Raw genomic sequence first — 18,545 nt, 5'->3', positions numbered from 1 at the left:
TCAAATGATTTCTTTCTTTTTTGAATGATTTATATTTACTCCTTATTTCATGTACTTTCATCAACTGTCTTGAGAAAAATTACTTTGGAGGCAGCGAAAGGAGCTCAAATGTCCTCTTGATGGGAACTTAGTGCGGGGGTCAAACTTCTTGGAAGCCACAGCTGTGTTAATGCCAACAGATGCTGTGTAGCTTATTACACTTCACTCAGTGTACTTTCTCACTTAGCTTCCCCAAAGTTTAACCTTCTCAAAGTTTTTATCCTTCCATCCAAAATTTGATTGATTCTCCATGAAGAGGGTATGCATGCAGTCATTTCAGGGTTGCGGTCATCAAGATCTCACAGTCCTCAAAGTCAACCCCAACGTTGCCTCTCATCCAATCACGGTCCCATAAAGGGGACATATAATGCCACCATGTTAAAACAAGCCGTTTTAAAAATCGGCCACTTCAACATCACAAGTGGACGTGTCCACCTAGATGAATGCTTGATAGATCAGACCAGCCTATACAGTTGACTGTAGCAAACGTTGCTCATCTATCCATCATACATCTAGGTGGACATGCCCACTTGTGATGTCAGAAGAGGTAGATGTTCAAAACGGCTTGTAAAGGCTTGTAATCACACACACTTGGTGGTATATGCCACCTTTAAGATCGATACCCCACCTCTCGTGTTCTGGGCAGATCTATCTAGCTGCGGTGATGTCATCATTGGCCTCCAAGAAGCAGACACTGGCTAAAGCGTCTTAAAGGTGCTAAACAACAATGCAGTGAACTCTTGATCGTAGTGGGAGACACAATAAAACATGCAGACACACACACACAAACACAAATTCCTTCTCTCATACTGTTGTTGTTGGGTGGACACACAAAATGACACACATCTGTCTTTGGCTGTGAAATTGAGTTGGATCAAACACATCTGTAAAGATCTGGGTGATTTTCTGGCATAGTTTTGACTATTTGTTCATCCTAGCAACACACGTTATCTAAGCCCCTTCTAAATTAACACAGATAGGGAGTGGGGAGACTGGCTGTTGCTGAGGCCCCACATGATGGTTCTGAAACGCCATGGTGTGAAGGCTAGAGTAGCGTGCAGACGAGGAGGAGTACTGAGGAAGTTACATCATACACAATGAGAACAAAATCCCAAACTGGAAAAATAAATGTGCAGGCTCAGTTTCTGCACCATTGTCAAGCCGTTCCACCAAGGCAGTAACTGACCTGTTGTCGACTTGTCTTGTATTCCAATCCTTGCATTGACCCTAACCTGATGGCAAATACATTCCCACTTAGGAAATGTCTCTGCTGCGTACTTGTTTGTCATCAGGCAAATGCTTTAACCCAAAGTGATTTTACTTGAGATGCCATTAATGAGCAGGTAGGGTGGGTCATCTTGCTCAAGGAGGCCTTACAGGTATTGAATGTGAAAATTGGGGATTAAACCCAACAACTAACACCCTAGAGAGACAAAGTCTATAACGACTAAACCTACATGGAACCAGATTTATGAACACCTTTATATGGTTTATGGGATTAACCAACATGTGGCCTGTATCACACTGTACAGCCAAGTCCACCAGACACGTCATATTTAATGTAGCCTATGCACTCTGGAGACTGAGCTTGTTCCAGACGTCTTGGAGGAAGTAAGCATTGATTTAGGTCAGTGGTTTTCCAAGAGGGGCCAGCGAAAGTGAAGTTTGTGTTCACTTTTTAGAATAAATCCATGCAGCACTGTCCACAAATAGGCTATGTAGTGTTTATATAAATTGTAGTTTTAGACACTTTTGGAGGTCCTTGGCACCACTGTCGCTGCCATGGCCACCATGATACCATAGCTGCCCCCTGCCCCAAATTTAAACAAGATTGTTGTGGACGACAGATAATTAGTAGCATTAACTGTAAAATAATGAACTTTATCAGCACGTGATTCTTAGCTCATAATTGACATAGTTTTAGGATTAGAGCCTACAACACCAATAGAGCTCCTCAAATTCAGTTAGGGCTTTTGGTTTTGGTGTGCGACCCGTGCCACCCAAGGAATTGCAGTTGTCCGCTCTGGCCAGCGCTATGAAACATTTCTGCGTAACAGCGAAGAATGGACTGTGGGGAAGTATGGCCTCTGGTGGATATGAAGCTACATCACAACTCAATGAGATGCGTTAACATAAAGAAAAACACATGTCTTTGTCTATCTATGACAACAATAAATAACCAGAAGTAATAAAAACAGACCATGAGAAGTTAAATAAAAATTATTTTTATTTTTTAAAATAAATGCATTTTTACAGTCAGCACAACAGGCCATGCACTGCTGCGGTGAACACAGGAAGGCCAACGAATACACGACCAGAGAGAGCATAAACACCATAGGCTAGGCTCGTGTTTCTCTTCTGTTTGTATCAACCGCTTCGTCTCAAACTCCAGGGTAGAAACCAATGGCGTGCTTATCAACCGTGACGAAACCCTGAAACTTAACGTGATACGTTTATAAATTTAGCGAAGAATATTTGAAAAGCGAATGCGTCTAAACATTGATAGTTCATATAGTGAGAGCGAAGGGGCAACTGACTGCCACAGACGTTTAAGTACAAAACAGAATGACAAATTATGTTTGTAAGTAGAGACGACGACACTGAGCACAATTAAAAAGGTGTGAGAAATATCGACATTGCAAAATAAAACGATCAACGAATGTATTGAGGACGAACAATCTTCGTAAAATCCTAGAAACCTGGAGTTTGAGACCTGTCATCTTCATATAGATTTATATATTTCTTCATCTGAAACTCAAAAACAAGACAACAACATTTGCAGGCACAGAGGTACTACACAATGGCCACAAACTACACCCCCCCCCCCCCCCCCCATCTTTTTTTTCTTCCTGCAAGAGTACACTTCCGAAAAAACCCAGAGAAAGAAAAAAGAAGCAGCAACAAATGAAACATCTGTACAATTCTATAAAACCTGTTTTTACATTAGTTACAAAAAACTAACACTTAATTTTACTGTTCTTTCACACTGAGGATGAGCGAGAAATGAACAAAAAAATACTTGTATATATTCCTTCTTCAAAAAAACTTGGGTGACCTTTTTGCTGGTGCGTGACAAGATAAAATAATAATAATAACAATAATAATACTAATAATACTATACGGTGTAAGGACCAAACAATGGCAGTTAAAAGGTGAGGCGGTGCAATGTTATACAGACTGTGGGCTGGTTTACATGCACTGAGGAGCACAGACATCACAGTGCTTGAACAAGGCAATGCACCACATGCTATTGGTAACGGACATCTCCAAAATGGCGAAAGGATCGAGCACAGGTTCTAAATATCCCTCCCTACATTTCACACCACTGATTCCTATGGCCACCATTTCAGATTTTGCATTCCCAAAAAAAAGAAAAAAAAAAGCATAAAAAACTCTTTCAACAAGGAAATAAATGCTGTTATTTTGATTGCTCGACACGTGAAAACTGACTGTTGACTAATTAAACCAGAAACCACAAAAACAGTGGCATATGGATATGCGAGGTTGCACGCTAGTGTCACAGATCTTTTGTGTTTTTAATAACGTCTAACTATCGTCACGTCGGTTGAGACTGAAATTAGGAGGGGGAGGGCTCGGTTTAAACTCTTCAAGTATCTTCTTTTGCGTTGAGACGAGCTACAGAGCAACGACTCGACCCAGAGAAAATCCACCGCTTCGATACTAACATGGACACGTTCGGTCGAGACCAAAGCACAAGGACACATCTCAAAAAAAACTAACTTCAAATACCGACTACAGCTTATTCATTCGGGGTTCTGGTCTAAACGATAGAAGTGCTTACATGCGCCTTCATATGATCTCGAGATAATAACGTGAAAATCATCCTTCATAGAGCGGAGGGTCAGAGCTGTGTGTGTGTGTATGTGTATGTGTGTATGTATGTATGTATGTATGTATGTATGTATGTATGTATGTATGTATGTATGTATGTATGTATGTGTGTGTGTGGCTATAGAAGGTGGACATCTGCTCCCTTTGGTCCAGTTGAAAAGACCAAAAGAGAAGCTGGGACAGAGTGGATAGAGTGAGAGAGAGAGAAAATAAAGGAATTAGAAAGAGGGGTAAGGAAGTCTTTGGCATCGAAAAGGATTCCGGCCATGGGACTGGGTTCTACTGGTTGTCAGGGCAACCATTCCACCAATAGGAGGCACAGGAGAACGGCAGGTGAATACGGTGGAGGGGTTAAAAACAACAAACATCATATTGTCCAGAGGTTGTTAAGGCAGCTCCTAGCAAAGTGGAAGTTGTGATGGTTGGGTTGGTGGTGATAGAGGTCTTCCGGACTGTGTTAGGCGGCCATCTTTAGTGTTTTAGCAAACAGGATGTTAGGGATCGGAAATGAACCAAAAAAAAAAAGAGTGGCAAAGCTTTTTGTCAGACTCTGCAAGCGTCATAATAAACAAAAATCACACACGCCAGGAAATAAGAATACAATAGAATAGATATTTCTTAACACCCCAGCCTTCCCCCCCCCCCCCCCCCCCCGACCGCTAGCACCTTGACCCCTGACCCCTCAGACCCAGCCGCTGGTGAGCTTGTAGAACATCTCCTCGTCCAGGGACTCGTTCTGGTCCTTGGCGCGCGTGGACAGGAAGATGTATCCCCCGATGAACTCGTGCACCACCTTGCAGTCCACCTCGGCACAGATGAAGGCCAGGCTGGGCTCGTCCGCAAACTCCACCGTCACCTGGTGGTGGTAGAGGAGGAGAGGGAGCACGGTGTGGATGGTGAGAGTGTGATTAGCCTTTACAAGATGTTTTGAAAATCTGCCATTCTGACATCACAAGTGGGCGTGTCCACCTAGATGAACGCTGGATAGATCACTCTACCAGCCTACCCACTGGACTGTAGCAAATGTTGCTCAACTATCCGTCATACATCCGGCTAATCACACTCAGACCTCCATCTTTAAGGGCTTTGGATGTTCACCAACAAAACGTGTGGTTGTTATCTATGAGATATTGAAATTGTGTCATTAGGTCTCTAAGGAGCAGGCCATGTTCCCCAGGCATTGGGTATTGAATCCCGAACCTTCCTTTTGGGAGTCAACTCGACACCATAGCCACGGTCGCTATCCTGCCCCTCGATTTGTTCGATATGCATTTAATATGCACTCTGAAACCCCCTGCCATTTGCCCCCAAGAACCCTTTACTTTTTTTGACTTTATTGTACATGTACCTTTTTGTTTTACCGTATAGTTTTGCCTACATTTGCACTATTTATAATTTCTTTAGAATATTTATAATTTATTATATATATTTATTACTTAATTTACCAAATTGTATCCTTTTGTACTTATTGCTCTGTGGGTCAGAGAAACGAAATTTTGATTCATTTATTTGTGTTGCACATATTTTGTAATTGACAATAAAGCTGACTTTGAACTTTGAAATCCGTTGTCAACCAATGACAATCGGTTTCATCGGTGGCAGAGATTACCTCTCAACTGTTGCCGTTGAAAATGAGAAGCATGGGTTTGAAAATATGCATGTTTAAGAGAAAAAAGTGAGACTTGTGGACACAATGGGCAGTGAAAAAAAAAGTGCTTGTACCATCTTGATCTCCCAGTTGACGTTCCACTGCTTCATGTTGCTGAAGCGCCACGTCTTGATGGCGTCGCCGGTGCTGGCGTCCATGCGGATCAGACGGTTGTACGTGATGCCGATAAGCTCCTCCCTCTTCCCGCCCTGGAACCTAGAGGCGAGAAATAAATAGAAATGAATAAAGACCAAAATACAAACTTAAAAAAACATAAGTACATAAAACCAAAAAGTACAAATATTGATATATGCTGGTAAAATCTAGACCTTTCGGCTGTAGTAAAACTTTTAACTAACTAATAAGACTCCAACCAGGGACATGTTTAAGAAGAAATCAACCGAAACGATAGCTAAAAAACAATCATAATAAACTGTATTTAATGGCCTTTGGCTGAGAAATAAAGGAGAGTTAAAGGTTTGAAATCAGAACCATTACCACCCCTTTATTATTTAAACAGAGGAGGTGCCTCTGGGGGATTTGAGCAGACGTACTTGGCGAGGAAGTGTGTGATGCCAAACTCGGGCAGCGACTGCCAGGCCTGGATGAAGCGCATCTTGGCTTCGATCAGACTCATCTGGGCAACGTTCTGGTGGGCCTCCAGGATCCTGGCCGAGATCTGACACACACACACACACACACACACACACACACACACACACACACACACACACACACACACACACACACACACACACACACACACACACACACACACACACACACACACACACACACACACACACACACACACACACAGAGAGAGAGAGAGAGAGAGAGAGAGAGAGAGAAAAGTTACTCTCTGCAAACACACCAAACAAAAAGCTTAACTTTAAATAACTTCAGGTGAAGAAAGGCATGGGAGAGACCCTGGGTCCGACAATAACCACAGTGATGTCATCATAATAACAAACATCTACTTTATACACACAGAGTTACACAACACAAGGACTACAGGGTCAACCTAAGGAAGAAAACTAGGGTTAATATGCTGCGCATGCTTGTGCGTGTGTGTATCCTCATTAAGGATGGAACAAAACGCTAGTGAAACACTACTATTAACAGCAGACACACACAGGTTAATGTTAGAGAGCTACTTCTCCCCAAACAAGACAAACTAGGACACACTGGCTAACACACGAGTGGCTAACACACACGGAATAGCGCACTTACCAAGTCCCTGATAAAGCCTGGCTGGTGAGGTGAGGCAGAGATGTGGAAATAGAGAGAGAAGATGCATACACAGGGAGAGGCAAACATGAAGGACAGAAAAGGGACAAGGGGAAAAAAACAAGGAGGTAAGAAGGGCACTGAAGGCTGGCATATCTTAAAAAAATAAAATAAAAAGCAAACATGCTGCAAATGTAAACACAAAACCAGTAGAGGTGAGCTGCTGAGAGGCTGGGAGCGCTGGGAGAGGGAGTGGGTGCAATATTTGAGGCAAGAGAGGAGAGGGTGAAGCATGTCATAGTAGGAGTACAGTGTCTGCCTTTCATCTCAAACACCTAAGAGTAAGGTCAGGTGCCCTGGCCTCCATTATAATAAAATCTGATTTTAAATACATTTTGGGAACAGGGACAATTATTTAATTGGTAAATAGATCATGCGGAAATTATTGTATCTGACAATGTATATCTGGCGGCTTATGTGACTCTCGAGTTGTTACTCCTTCTATGACCACTAGATGGCGACAAGTACCAGCGCAGGACGAGAACGGTAAGAGATTGTGCAGAATGAGCAACTCTTCAACGATACTAAAGTATGTCATAGAGCCACCGATTTGGTTTATTTAAAACAAAAACACAAGAACAACCCTGTATGCTCCATATATTAATATGGTTGAAAAGGAAAATAACCACAAATATTAAAAAGTGTGTTTTCTTCGAACTGTGCTGTAGTCTCAGATGGAAAGCATCATGAAGAAGCTCCCTAGTAGGGGCGGGGTGAGTGTACGTGTAGTGTGCATCTGGCGTAGGGATGGGGGTTGGGATGATGCACGTCTGCGTCCACAGCTAACTAAGAGAGGACATATTTCCCGCTCAGTGTGTCCAGTGACGGCTCGTTTCCTGACCCGCCACGCCCACACACACACGGCCCTGAGCATACCCCCCCCCCTGCAAGAGGGTGGTCTGGTTGAGTGGTGCCAGACCAGATAGACAACACCAGCGCCCCCTGTAGGCCGTTCCACCGTCAGACTACCAATTATTCTGATGTACTCTACACACGATGGCGACCTCAAACGCTGACGCACTGTGCCATGCTCTGAATTTCTCTGGTGCACGTTAAACGTGTTTTTATTATTAGATTAAACTCCTTTTAAATACATTATAAATCCCAGATGACACACACGCGGCTGGGATTTCGATCGGGCCGCGTCGATCTGCAGACATTTCCTGCTTGAGGATGCGTCATCAGAATCCAGCGGCCTCTCTCTGGCTAGACAACCACTTCATGCTGGGGTGATGGTTAGAGAGAGAACCAGACTTCCACTGAGTCATCACACCCACCCCCTCTTCAAACCCCCTTTCCCCGGGACCACTGCAGTCCTTCTGCAGAGCTTAATGCAAACCAGGCCCCCCACTCTCTCTACCGGTACAGGTATATATTAGATGTATAAGTTTGATCGCGCACGCACGCACGCGCACACACACACACACACACACACACACACACTTCTTTTTCCAGATACAGTTTTCCTATTGGTTAGAAGAGCCAAGAATTACTTCTGCATATTATAACATAAATGGTATCGGTATGAGTAATGGAACAAGTATTGAATGAGACATTAGAATTGGAAAGGATCAGATTGGTAACTGACACAGATATCAGGGACAGTTCACTCTGTAGTTCTAAATTCATCCATGTAGTTTTTAATCCATGAAGTGTATTTTTATTTTATACAGAATGTGACCTTCCATCTGAATTATAGCGAGAGAAAGAGTGTGAAAGAGAGACTTGAGCCAGACAACAGTGTGTCTACTGTAATAATCAGGTATATAAGGTGAACCGTCTGCTGTGCTGGCTTCTCCTCAGAGACAGAGGGGCGAGAGAGAGAGAGAGAGAGACAGAGGGGCAAGAGAGAGAGAGAGAGACAGAGGGGCGAGAGAGAGACAGAGGGGCGAGAGAGAGACAGAGGGGCAAGAGAGAGACAGAGGGGCGAGAGAGAGACAGAGGGGCGAGAGAGAGACAGAGAGACAGAGGGGCGAGAGAGAGACAGAGAGACAGAGGGGCGAGAGAGAGAGACAGAGGGGCGAGAGAGAGAGAGAGACAGAGGGGCGAGAGAGAGAGAGAGAGAGAGAGAGACAGAGGGGCGAGAGAGAGACAGAGGGGCGAGAGAGAGAGAGACAGAGGGGCGAGAGAGAGAGAGAGAGACAGAGGGGCGAGAGAGAGAGAGAGAGAGAGACAGAGGGGCGAGAGAGAGAGAGAGACAGAGGGGCGAGAGAGAGAGAGAGACAGAGGGGACAGACAGACAGACAGACAGACAGACAGACAGACAGACAGACAGACAGACAGACAGACAGACAGACAGACAGACAGACAGACAGACAGACAGACAGACAGACAGAGACAGAGAGAGAGACTGAAATAGAGAGGGGAGAGAGAAAAAGACAGAGGGAGAGAGAAAGCAAAAGAAAGAGCGAGGTAATCAATAGTGTCAGAGAGGGAGGGATAAAGACGGAGAGACAATAATGGGCAGACATGGGAGTTTGGGAACTCAAGGCTGGCTGCGTGAGGGAGGGTGTGGGGCTGGAGTTTGGGGTGGAGGCTGGAGGAGGGTGCGAGAGGCTGCATTCCAACACAACACGGCACCGATGCCAGGAGGCACCCATCTGGGAAACATCAGTAACTCCTCCGCCTTGCTCCGCCTCCCCTTCAGGGCACACATCAACAAGCCCTTCCCCCAAAACAACACCCATCTCCTGTATGGATAGTCCCGGGTAACACTCCGTGAGGGACAGGTCTCGCCACACTTGCGCTGATCATCACCCAGTCCAGCCTTCAGAGCAGGATCCCATACTGCAAACCCTCTATCCCAGGATATGACACGATGCCCATCTCCAAACAGAGGGAGAAGCCATTGCCATTATTTCCATTATCGCCATTATTTCATGCGTAAAAACATTGTAAAATATTTTTCTTTATCCTGGTTGCCGTATTTTGTACACAGTAGTACATATACCGTATATTTTATACGGTGCAATTTACAGTATACATCGCCAACATTGCACTATATTAGGATATTACAAATGTCATCATTTGACATGCGCGTTATTTTGCAGTTGTGGTCCCTGGACTTCCTTTAAGACATGAATAAAGTGTCATCTAATCGAGCGCCATTTCCCCTCCCATTCCCCCTCATAACCAAGGCTCATGCGCTCCGGTGGGTCCAGTGACCCCCCTGTGTCGGTTCCCAGCGTTACCTGCTTGTTCTTGTACTTCTTCAGGTAGCGGGGCGACACCAGGCACTCGGGGTTGATGTCGGTGGCGATGGGCTCGGCGATGTACTGGGGGTCGGGGTTCATGTGCTGCATCTTCAGGAAGGACAGGATGTTCTGCACCTCCAGGTTGTAGGAGCTGTCCGCCATCGTCTTCCCCTTGGAGGCCAGGCGACACGCCGCCATCCAGTGGGCGTACTGCTTCTCCTGGGGGCGGGAGTGTAAGGAGTCAGGACAATATGGCCAATAGGGAGGGAGGGGGTGTGTGTGTGTGTGTGTGTGTGTGTGTGTGTGTGTGTGTGTGTGTGTGTGTGTGTGTGTGTGTGTGTGTGTGTGTGTGTGTGTGTGTGTGTGTGTGTGTGTGTGTGTGTGTGTGTGTTTGAGAGGTCAACATGTAATTCTTAAAGGGGCAGGGTGGAATCCTAAACATGGTTATTTAATGAAATCCCTCCAACAGTGTTGAATTTGTGTGGCCAGGTTTCTTATATGTTTTTACCATGTCACACCGTAGCCAGATCTCATTCATGCCGTCCGCCACAGGGATTAGCAGCTTGATGTTGAATTTCTGACCGGAGATGTTGACATCTGGAGTTACCTCACAGCCTGCACACACAGAAGCCACAGTTCAGAGAGGGTGTGTGTGTGTGTGTGTGTGTGTGTGTGTGTGGGGGGTCATAGGTCACTCAAATTCTTACATACACACACTCAACACATCGGAAAGGATAACGTACATTCTTGTATCCGTGTCTGTGAACGCAGGTCTGAGTATGTGTGAGCCCTTTTAAGTGTGTGGGCCGTGCGTTGGTGTGTGAATGGATGCATGCATGAAGGTGTGGTCGTGCGTCAAATCTATTTTATTCCTGTAGACCTTGATCACAGTTACAGTCTCAAAGGGTTTCACGTGTGTGTGTGTGCGTGTGTGTGTGCGTGTGCGTGCGTGCGTGCGTGTGTGTGTGTGTGCGTCCACACCTCTGAGGTTCATCTGGAGAGCCGGGGTGCCGTGCGCCTCTTCCTTGGTCTTGTAGCAGGAGACGGTGATGTCCTTGAACGTGCACCAGTACTGCTTGTGACTCTTCAGCGTCAGTTTCTTGGGCCTGGAGGAACACAAACACACACGATATAGGAGACCATGTCAGCCTTCAAAAGACGCACAAAACAAAAAGACCATGGCCCATTCCCTTTCTCCACAAGTAAGGAAGAGCTGGAAGAGGCGGCAGATGAGACTGAGGAGGAGGAGGAGGAGGAGGATCAGGAGAATAGCACCAATTACAAAACAAAAGGAGCATGGAAAAAAGGGTCAAATATATGCACTGGTCCCACCTGAAGTCTCTCTGTCTCACTAATAATAGCTATTAGCTAATAGCTACTCACCCCCCCCCCCCAACTCACAAGGTGATGATGTCATTCACCAGCAGAAGAGATTAATCTAAATTATCCAAGACACATACCAGGCCTGGCCTCTCTCCCTCTCCTCTAGAGATGTGATTTTGAACATAACATGCTTTGGGCAGATGTGATCTCTGCACACATGTTGTTGCTAGCAACAGAGAATAACCATCGCCGTTGTTCAGGGCTAGATGAGCTCACAGATCTGGACTTACTTGAAGATCTTGACATAGTCGGCTAGCTCTGGGATGGATGTGATATCACCCTGGAAAGCAGAAGGAACGGGCCGGAGGTTAAGCGGATATATTATTTTTAAACATATTTTTCCAAACGTCTCCACATCCTGTCAGTGTCACAATGCTGTCGAATGCTTTAAGAAAGTGCTTCTGATGTAAAAAACAAAAACAAAAAATGATCCACTTCCTGTGATAAGATGAAAAACGGTCTGGTTAAACAATAGAAGCCTGGATATCAGGCTACCCCTTTAGGACCTATGGCAGGGAGACAGCAGTTCACTATCTCACAAGCTCACTCTTTTGTCAGTCTCAGACGACCTAAATAATGGTTCAAAATGTTGCACTAGTGGTACGAGTAACTGTATGGCTTCCTTTCCCAGGCCTAGCACACAGCATATGTGCTGTCAGAACTCGTGTGTGCACGTGCATGCACACGACTTGACACATCAGACCTAAACGCAAAATGAACACGCCACACACAGGTGTGCGTGATCAAACAACATGCACACACTGACAAAATCTGATACAAACAAAGTAACACATACACTTAACTCGGTACATCAGAACCAGACGATCCAAAATTAACACAAGGCCAAAGAATCAAACAATAGACCCACAGTGAGAACACAATTAAGAAGAATAAAAGCACATGCATGAGGAGGCCACGATGGTGGAGGGGGCCCCGTACCAGCGTGTTGGAGGTCTTGCCTCCCTCCAGGGTGATCTCCAGGTCCGACAGGGCGGCGTCCACCTCGTCCACCTCCTTCTCACTGTTGTTCATGTGGTGGTCCGAGGACATGATGGACAGCTTGTTGATGTGGTACTGCATGGGGGGGGGAGAGAGAGAGAGAGGAGAAGAACGTTTGAACTACTGAGGTGAGGCAATCGAGACAAGCCGATCACGCGATCAAAGCCTTCAGATGGCTGCGGACATTTGGGATCGAACCCTCTTCAGTTGGGAGTTGAACCCCCCACATAAATCACTGCACTATCCTGCCCGTCTTTCGTTCTGACTTGGACCCATTCTTATATAAACATGAGGACTTCCTCTGCCCAAAAAAACAGGGTTCCATCGGAGGAAGTTAGTATTTATACCGACTTAGTCACAAAAGTGAACCAGTGTTGCTACTCTGACTATGGGACACTTGATTGACAAAGATATTCTCAAACTTAATGTGGCTTCCAGGCCAATGACAGCATCGCCATAGAGATTGAACCGATTGTGTTTTTGTGAGAAAAACAGAGGAACCTGTTGAACATGTCTGAACTGCAAACAAAGACAACCAATGATGGTTACCAATGAAAGAAAAGAAAGTGGGTCAAAGAAAGCTCCAAGCAAAGAAACTCTCCTTACATTGGCTATTGGTGCCCTGCCTTGGTCAACAAACACACAACAACATTTCTTATAAACTTCCTGCCATGCCAGGTTGCTTGTGCATAGCCCTTAGCTTTTTTTGTACTCGAGAGGCCTGTGGTAAATACTTAAGTGGTTTTAATGGAATTAATTTGGGCAAAATTATTACGCAACGTAAAACCACATTAGGCAACACTTCCGACCGCGTTGCACAAAAACAGGGAAGAGGAGGGATTTGTTGAGCATTTTCAGCCCATATTAAAACGGTCACATGATAAATCAGCTTTTTCTCCTCACACGCGTGACAACGGGGGGGCATCAGCACAATCTCGGTGTTGTTGTTTGTAACAATGGAAGGACAAACTCACCGGTGGAGAACATTGCATCGAAACCACAACTGTTGCTTCCCCCCTGGCCATGAGTCATGAGTGACACTGAATACAACTTGTTGACAAATGGTATTTATAATGTAAATCCTGTACTGCCAACCCTAGACCCCCCTGTTAATATATGGATGAACAGCTGTTGTGGGAGGGGGGGGGGGGGGGGGGGGAGAGAGAGAGAGAGAGATCGAGAAAGAGAGTGAAGAATTAAGAAAGAAAAGAGAACAATTTAGGTTCCAAAAGCTTCCTCTGGCCAAACCTTTCTCCCTCTTCCAACCTAACCTACTGTGCTTCGAATTACCTCACCACACTGTAAGAGAGAAATGTGTTGCAAGAGCCCTCTAAGGTTACAGGATCAGGGACAAAGGGGGTTCCAATGAATGTTTCTCCATGTCTCACTCCTACCCTGTCTCACTCCTACCCTAACTGTTCAACTTGCTGTTTAAAAGTAACAGGGAGGGACCTTTCTTTTTGTGAGCGTTTGTATGTGCTCATAAAGCAGAAATCAAAGTCAGTGAACTGATTTTAAGATGAACAACACACACACACACACACACACACACACACACACACACACACACACACACACACACACACACACACACACACACACACACACACACACACACACACACACACACACACACACACACACACACACACACACACACTTTTGACCAGCGCTCAGGAAGGATACACAACAGACTGCTCTTCGCGACATGTTGGCCAGCCTAGTGCCAAGCTGCTAAATTGACACGTCCAGGTGACAGCCTGGTAATCCTAGCTGGCCGGCTACTGGATGAGCACAATCTGGCTTATTTTAGACCAGGGTATCCATTCTTCCTCAGCGACACCTAAATCTCCAACCCCGCCTAGCCCTAACAGAACCACGTGAAATGTTATCTCGGCTGGGTTGCCCATGAAATGAAAAAAAAAATGCCCACGCGGGACATAACAGGAAGCAAGTCAAGTGTAATATTAGCCGTGCCTCTCTGACGAGACATGAAGTGAAACCTGGAAATAGGAATGACGATGAATGCGAGCCGGTCCCTAGTAACCTTGAAGGGGGGTGTGGTTGGTTGCGTGGATGGGTGGTCCGGGCCTGGTCTGGCACTGCGTGTCTTCCTGAGGACTAAAGATGCTCTATAATTACTCCAGGGGTGAGGACAAGGTGGCGTCCCCCGGTCCTGGCCCCAGGGCTTTACGAGGGTTAGAAATAGCAGGGCCAGCAACCCCCAGACTAAGAGGGCAAGCCAGAGGGCGACGGGGGAGGGCTTAACCCCAGCCTACCCGACCCCCCAAACCCTAACTCCCAATGCATCAAAACAGAAGCGCCTTCCTCCTTCTCCTCTTCCGTCACATAACTTCCACATAGCATGGAGGTTGAAAAGTGCCGGTCTGACGGAAGCTGACTGAAGCTGTGGCCATATCTTAGCAACAAAAGTTTAGCATAGTCTACTTATTTTTTTAGCAGCTGTATAAGTTGCTAAGGCAACATGCCGCGGGACCAGTGGCTTAGGTTTGGCAGCGCATCAACATATAGAATGGCTCTATAGGACCCAATGAAGCGACAGAACGTTTCACTATGCATGGCAGTAGGGCGGGGCGATCTGGCCTTCAAATTAAATCTCAGATTTTTTCAAACCAAAACGGATTATCGATTTTAATCAATTTTTTTCTCTTAAAAACAGACTATAAACTACTGACATCTTTAAAAAAATACAAATAAAATAGTATCCTTATTGGGATTAATAGAGTGCAAACAGAAAGAAGGCGTTTGCGTTCCCGAACCCCATCCATAGGACTGAGGAGACGGTGCCTTTTTGGGCAATGAAATCCTCACTGGTTTCACGTTGATATTTTACTTTTTCTGAAGAGGAGTGGGGGTTACTATGAGCTACGGGACCTCAGAGAAGGGGAAGTGTTGGCGCCACCGTAAATACCAGATTAAAATCGGGTGATGTTTAACATCCTTTTTATAAACATCGTCCTAAGCCATCAATTCAAATTATGATAAAAAAAAATAATTGATTTATCGCCCAGCTATACATTTCAGTATATGCAGTGTGCTCCGAGTCATGCAGCTACTGAGCTAGCGAGCTAGGTCTGCGTTGAACTCAGGATAACTGATGCTAGGACGAGGACCATCCGAAAAGAGTTTTCAAAGAAATCCACTTCCATCAATGAATGCAGTTTTATAATGCATTTTCTTGACCTCTGTTAGCACCTTTTGTAACCATGTTCAATGGCCAAGTGCTAATGCAGCAGAACAGGCAGCTATAAGCCTGGGCTACTAGCCACAACCACTTCATTATGATGCGGTCCAGAAGGCAAGCAGCCCAAATCAGAAAATAATAGAATACAAAACTAGGACTGCAGCGTTTCAAACTGCGCCGCCTGACTAAGGAATAGTGAACCAGAGTAACTCAGACTCTAGCAGCAGACATTCATGACCCAACCCACAAGTACACCCAAAGAAAACAGCCCAAAATACACACAAACATTAAAAAAAAGAAAACACAGGTTTCCTTACCTGCAGGGCAGCAAACATCATCATTTCCTCCTCGGTGCACTCAATTTCCTCTATCAGGATGGCCCACTTGGCCTGTTCATAGAGCTGGTTGACCCGGATGGCATCATACTGCAGGGAGGGAAACATGAAGGCGTGTAGTTCAAGGACACAGCCTTAAAGCATAACACAACCCCGAGGGGTGACCTTGAATATTGTTCAAATCTCTGATAGAAATCCCATTGCTCCTCTTCTAGAAAGAAAGGTCAATAAGTTATCCAATGTTTTATTGTGGGGTTTGGGGATTGAGTAATTCTTCTGTGTGCAATTTGCTGTGTTATGCTTTGCTTTCGATACATGTCCATATTGTTTGTCTGATAACCACTTTGTGTAACGCCAGTACAGTGACACTGACATGAACGTACGCAAACAATGTTGTAATTTAGCAGAGGCGCTGCGTCTGCTTCACACCCCCACACACACACCTAGAGGGTATCGTTACCTTGGGGTTTAGGTCAAAGAAGCTGTGGTATTTAAACCGGAGAAGCAGCACCTCGTTCTCCTTCACGTCCTGCTCCATCAGAGACCTGGAGGAGTCCAGCCAGCTGGACACGAAACATAGGCCGTTACCATCTTCCTCCAGCCAATAGGAAATACTTGGCCGTTCACTCACTGCAACACTAGTTTGCACAACACAGTAGCTACAGAGCTAAATAAGGATCGCCGCCACCCGGCTACTGAAGAGGTCCTGAGAACAGCTGCTCACCCCTGGTTGATCTTGGCCTTGTCTAGGAGGGACTGGGGCTTGTAGAGCTTCACCAGGACGTCCGGGGAGGAGATGGGCTGGCTGACGGCCAGGATGCTGGGGTTCCCCTCGGACAGGGGGCTGTCGCCGAACCAGGCGGTGGTGGGGGACAGGGGGCTGCCATCCCGAGAGTCATAAGTGGGGGTCATGGTCTTGCTGTAGAGACCCGGGCTGGAGTAGATGCTTCCTGAGAACAAAACACACGCACATACAGGCACACACACGTCATTCAGTTGTTGCTGTTTGCACACACGCACAAATGCGCTAACTGCATTAAAGGGCACTTATTTTATCCCCATGTGCGATGTTGATTAACCTTTATTACCGACCCGATAGTGACATCCACATGTGTATGTTTAACCAAATGTATAGTGGCAAGATGAGTCGACCGGTTGGCTTGTATTTGCTAATCAAAATCACACCTTGTAGTGAAATACAGGCCTGCTTAAGTACACACCTCACATCCATGTCCTCCAGTGTGAAATATCTTCCAAAACAAATATTACAAAAGCAATGCACATTGACACATTTGAAATAATAATATCAAAACAGGCTTCTGCAAACAAAACCATCTTTACCACACACACACACACACACACACACACACACACACACACACACACACACACACACACACACACACACACACACACACACACACACACACACACACACACAGCTAGCCATCAGCAACACAACACGAAGACCAGCTAGCTCATATGCGGATAAGTGGTTTAAATAAGGCCCTTAAGCTGTTGGCTGGACTAAGGTTTATTTTTCAGCATGCAGTCAAATGAACCCAATGATGGGCCACCCACTGAGACACAGTCCAACACACTCTGCAGGAGGGCATGGGTGCACTGCTACACACAGCATATCCAGCCACACACAGACAGTAAAGGGGCATGGGGGGGGGGGAAGAGAGATCCACAGGATGTTGGCGGAAATTAATTGCAATGTTCAGAATATAAACAACATTTCAAATGAAATATGATATCAAAATAAATAAAGCTTAATATGGACGATTTTAATTAGTCCTAATATTTGTTGTTCTACTAGTGGCGTTTGCATACATAACCAGGGATTCATAATATTTGTTCTCCGGCGAAAGCAAAAAAAAGGTTGCATTTCCTGTGTTCGGCCTCTTCTCCCGGCGCAGTCGCGCTCTCCCACTCTCTGCGGGGACCCGGGGAGAGAAGCTGTAATGTAGCGGCACAACTCCAAACCCCTCCCGAAAACAGGAACCGAGCGGGGGTCGGTGTGTCTGTGGGCGGGTGGCCGGGGGTCATGTGAATGAGGCGCAGGCTGTGGCGACTCATCCTCCGCCAAGGAGGCGGTTGTTGTCTAGGGACTGGGTCCCCGCTGCAGGGTTCAAGAGGTCAGGGAGAACGCGAGTGGGAGAGAGTACTCCCATGTCCGCCTATGCACTCCTGAGGAATCCCAAGTATCCACGGGGAGAGTGGAGTCCGGAGGATAGGGGAGAGAGCAGGAAAGGAAGCCCTGTATAACCTCGACTCCAGACTGAGGAGACATTGAGAGGGACGATGGCTAGGGAGGGATGGGACCCCCCTTTCATACAAGGCCTGGATGTAAAAAAACACCCCCTCTATGGAGAGAGTAGTCAAGGACAGGGAAAGGGGAAAGCTTACCTTTGACAGGTCCGATGAATATTAATAAAACACCCCCTCTATGGAGGGGGTGTTTTATGCCAATTTCAGACAATGGATTAGATGACGTTAAAGAAAACAATCAGGAAAAATGCTACGCTATCGTTAATTAAATAAACAACTGATTTGTACTCTGTTGCCAATGTCTGGTGCTTTGCCTTTCAGAATCA

The 18,545-nt window shown here is 45.8% G+C and overlaps 1 protein-coding gene across 4 annotated transcripts in view; it reads right to left on the bottom strand.

Moving 5' to 3' along the window:
- Nucleotides 1-2,248: 2,248 nt before the first annotated feature.
- Nucleotides 2,249-18,545, bottom strand: part of fermt2 (FERM domain containing kindlin 2) — a 39,901-nt gene continuing 23,604 nt past the window's right edge. For 2 of the 4 annotated variants that reach the window (XM_060052697.1, XM_060052700.1), the window contains 12 exons: nucleotides 16,670-16,895; nucleotides 16,406-16,508; nucleotides 15,928-16,035; nucleotides 12,346-12,480; nucleotides 11,637-11,686; nucleotides 11,005-11,129; nucleotides 10,532-10,638; nucleotides 10,021-10,242; nucleotides 6,773-6,793; nucleotides 6,094-6,218; nucleotides 5,614-5,755; nucleotides 2,249-4,747 (listed from right to left, as the gene is read on the bottom strand). In XM_060052697.1, the coding sequence (XP_059908680.1) occupies nucleotides 4,574-4,747; nucleotides 5,614-5,755; nucleotides 6,094-6,218; nucleotides 6,773-6,793; nucleotides 10,021-10,242; nucleotides 10,532-10,638; nucleotides 11,005-11,129; nucleotides 11,637-11,686; nucleotides 12,346-12,480; nucleotides 15,928-16,035; nucleotides 16,406-16,508; nucleotides 16,670-16,895 (1,538 nt within the window). In that variant the 3' untranslated portion in view covers nucleotides 2,249-4,573. The remainder of the gene's footprint in view (nucleotides 4,748-5,613; nucleotides 5,756-6,093; nucleotides 6,219-6,772; nucleotides 6,794-10,020; nucleotides 10,243-10,531; nucleotides 10,639-11,004; nucleotides 11,130-11,636; nucleotides 11,687-12,345; nucleotides 12,481-15,927; nucleotides 16,036-16,405; nucleotides 16,509-16,669; nucleotides 16,896-18,545) is intronic. The other 2 variants (XM_060052699.1, XM_060052701.1) reach the window with 1 other exon arrangement.

Source organism: Gadus macrocephalus, chromosome 5 (assembly GCF_031168955.1).
Source record: "Gadus macrocephalus chromosome 5, ASM3116895v1".
Taxonomy (NCBI): domain Eukaryota; kingdom Metazoa; phylum Chordata; class Actinopteri; order Gadiformes; family Gadidae; genus Gadus; species Gadus macrocephalus.
The sequence above is the reverse complement of the archived record's forward strand: the minus strand, read 5'-3'. Positions and strand labels throughout refer to the sequence as shown.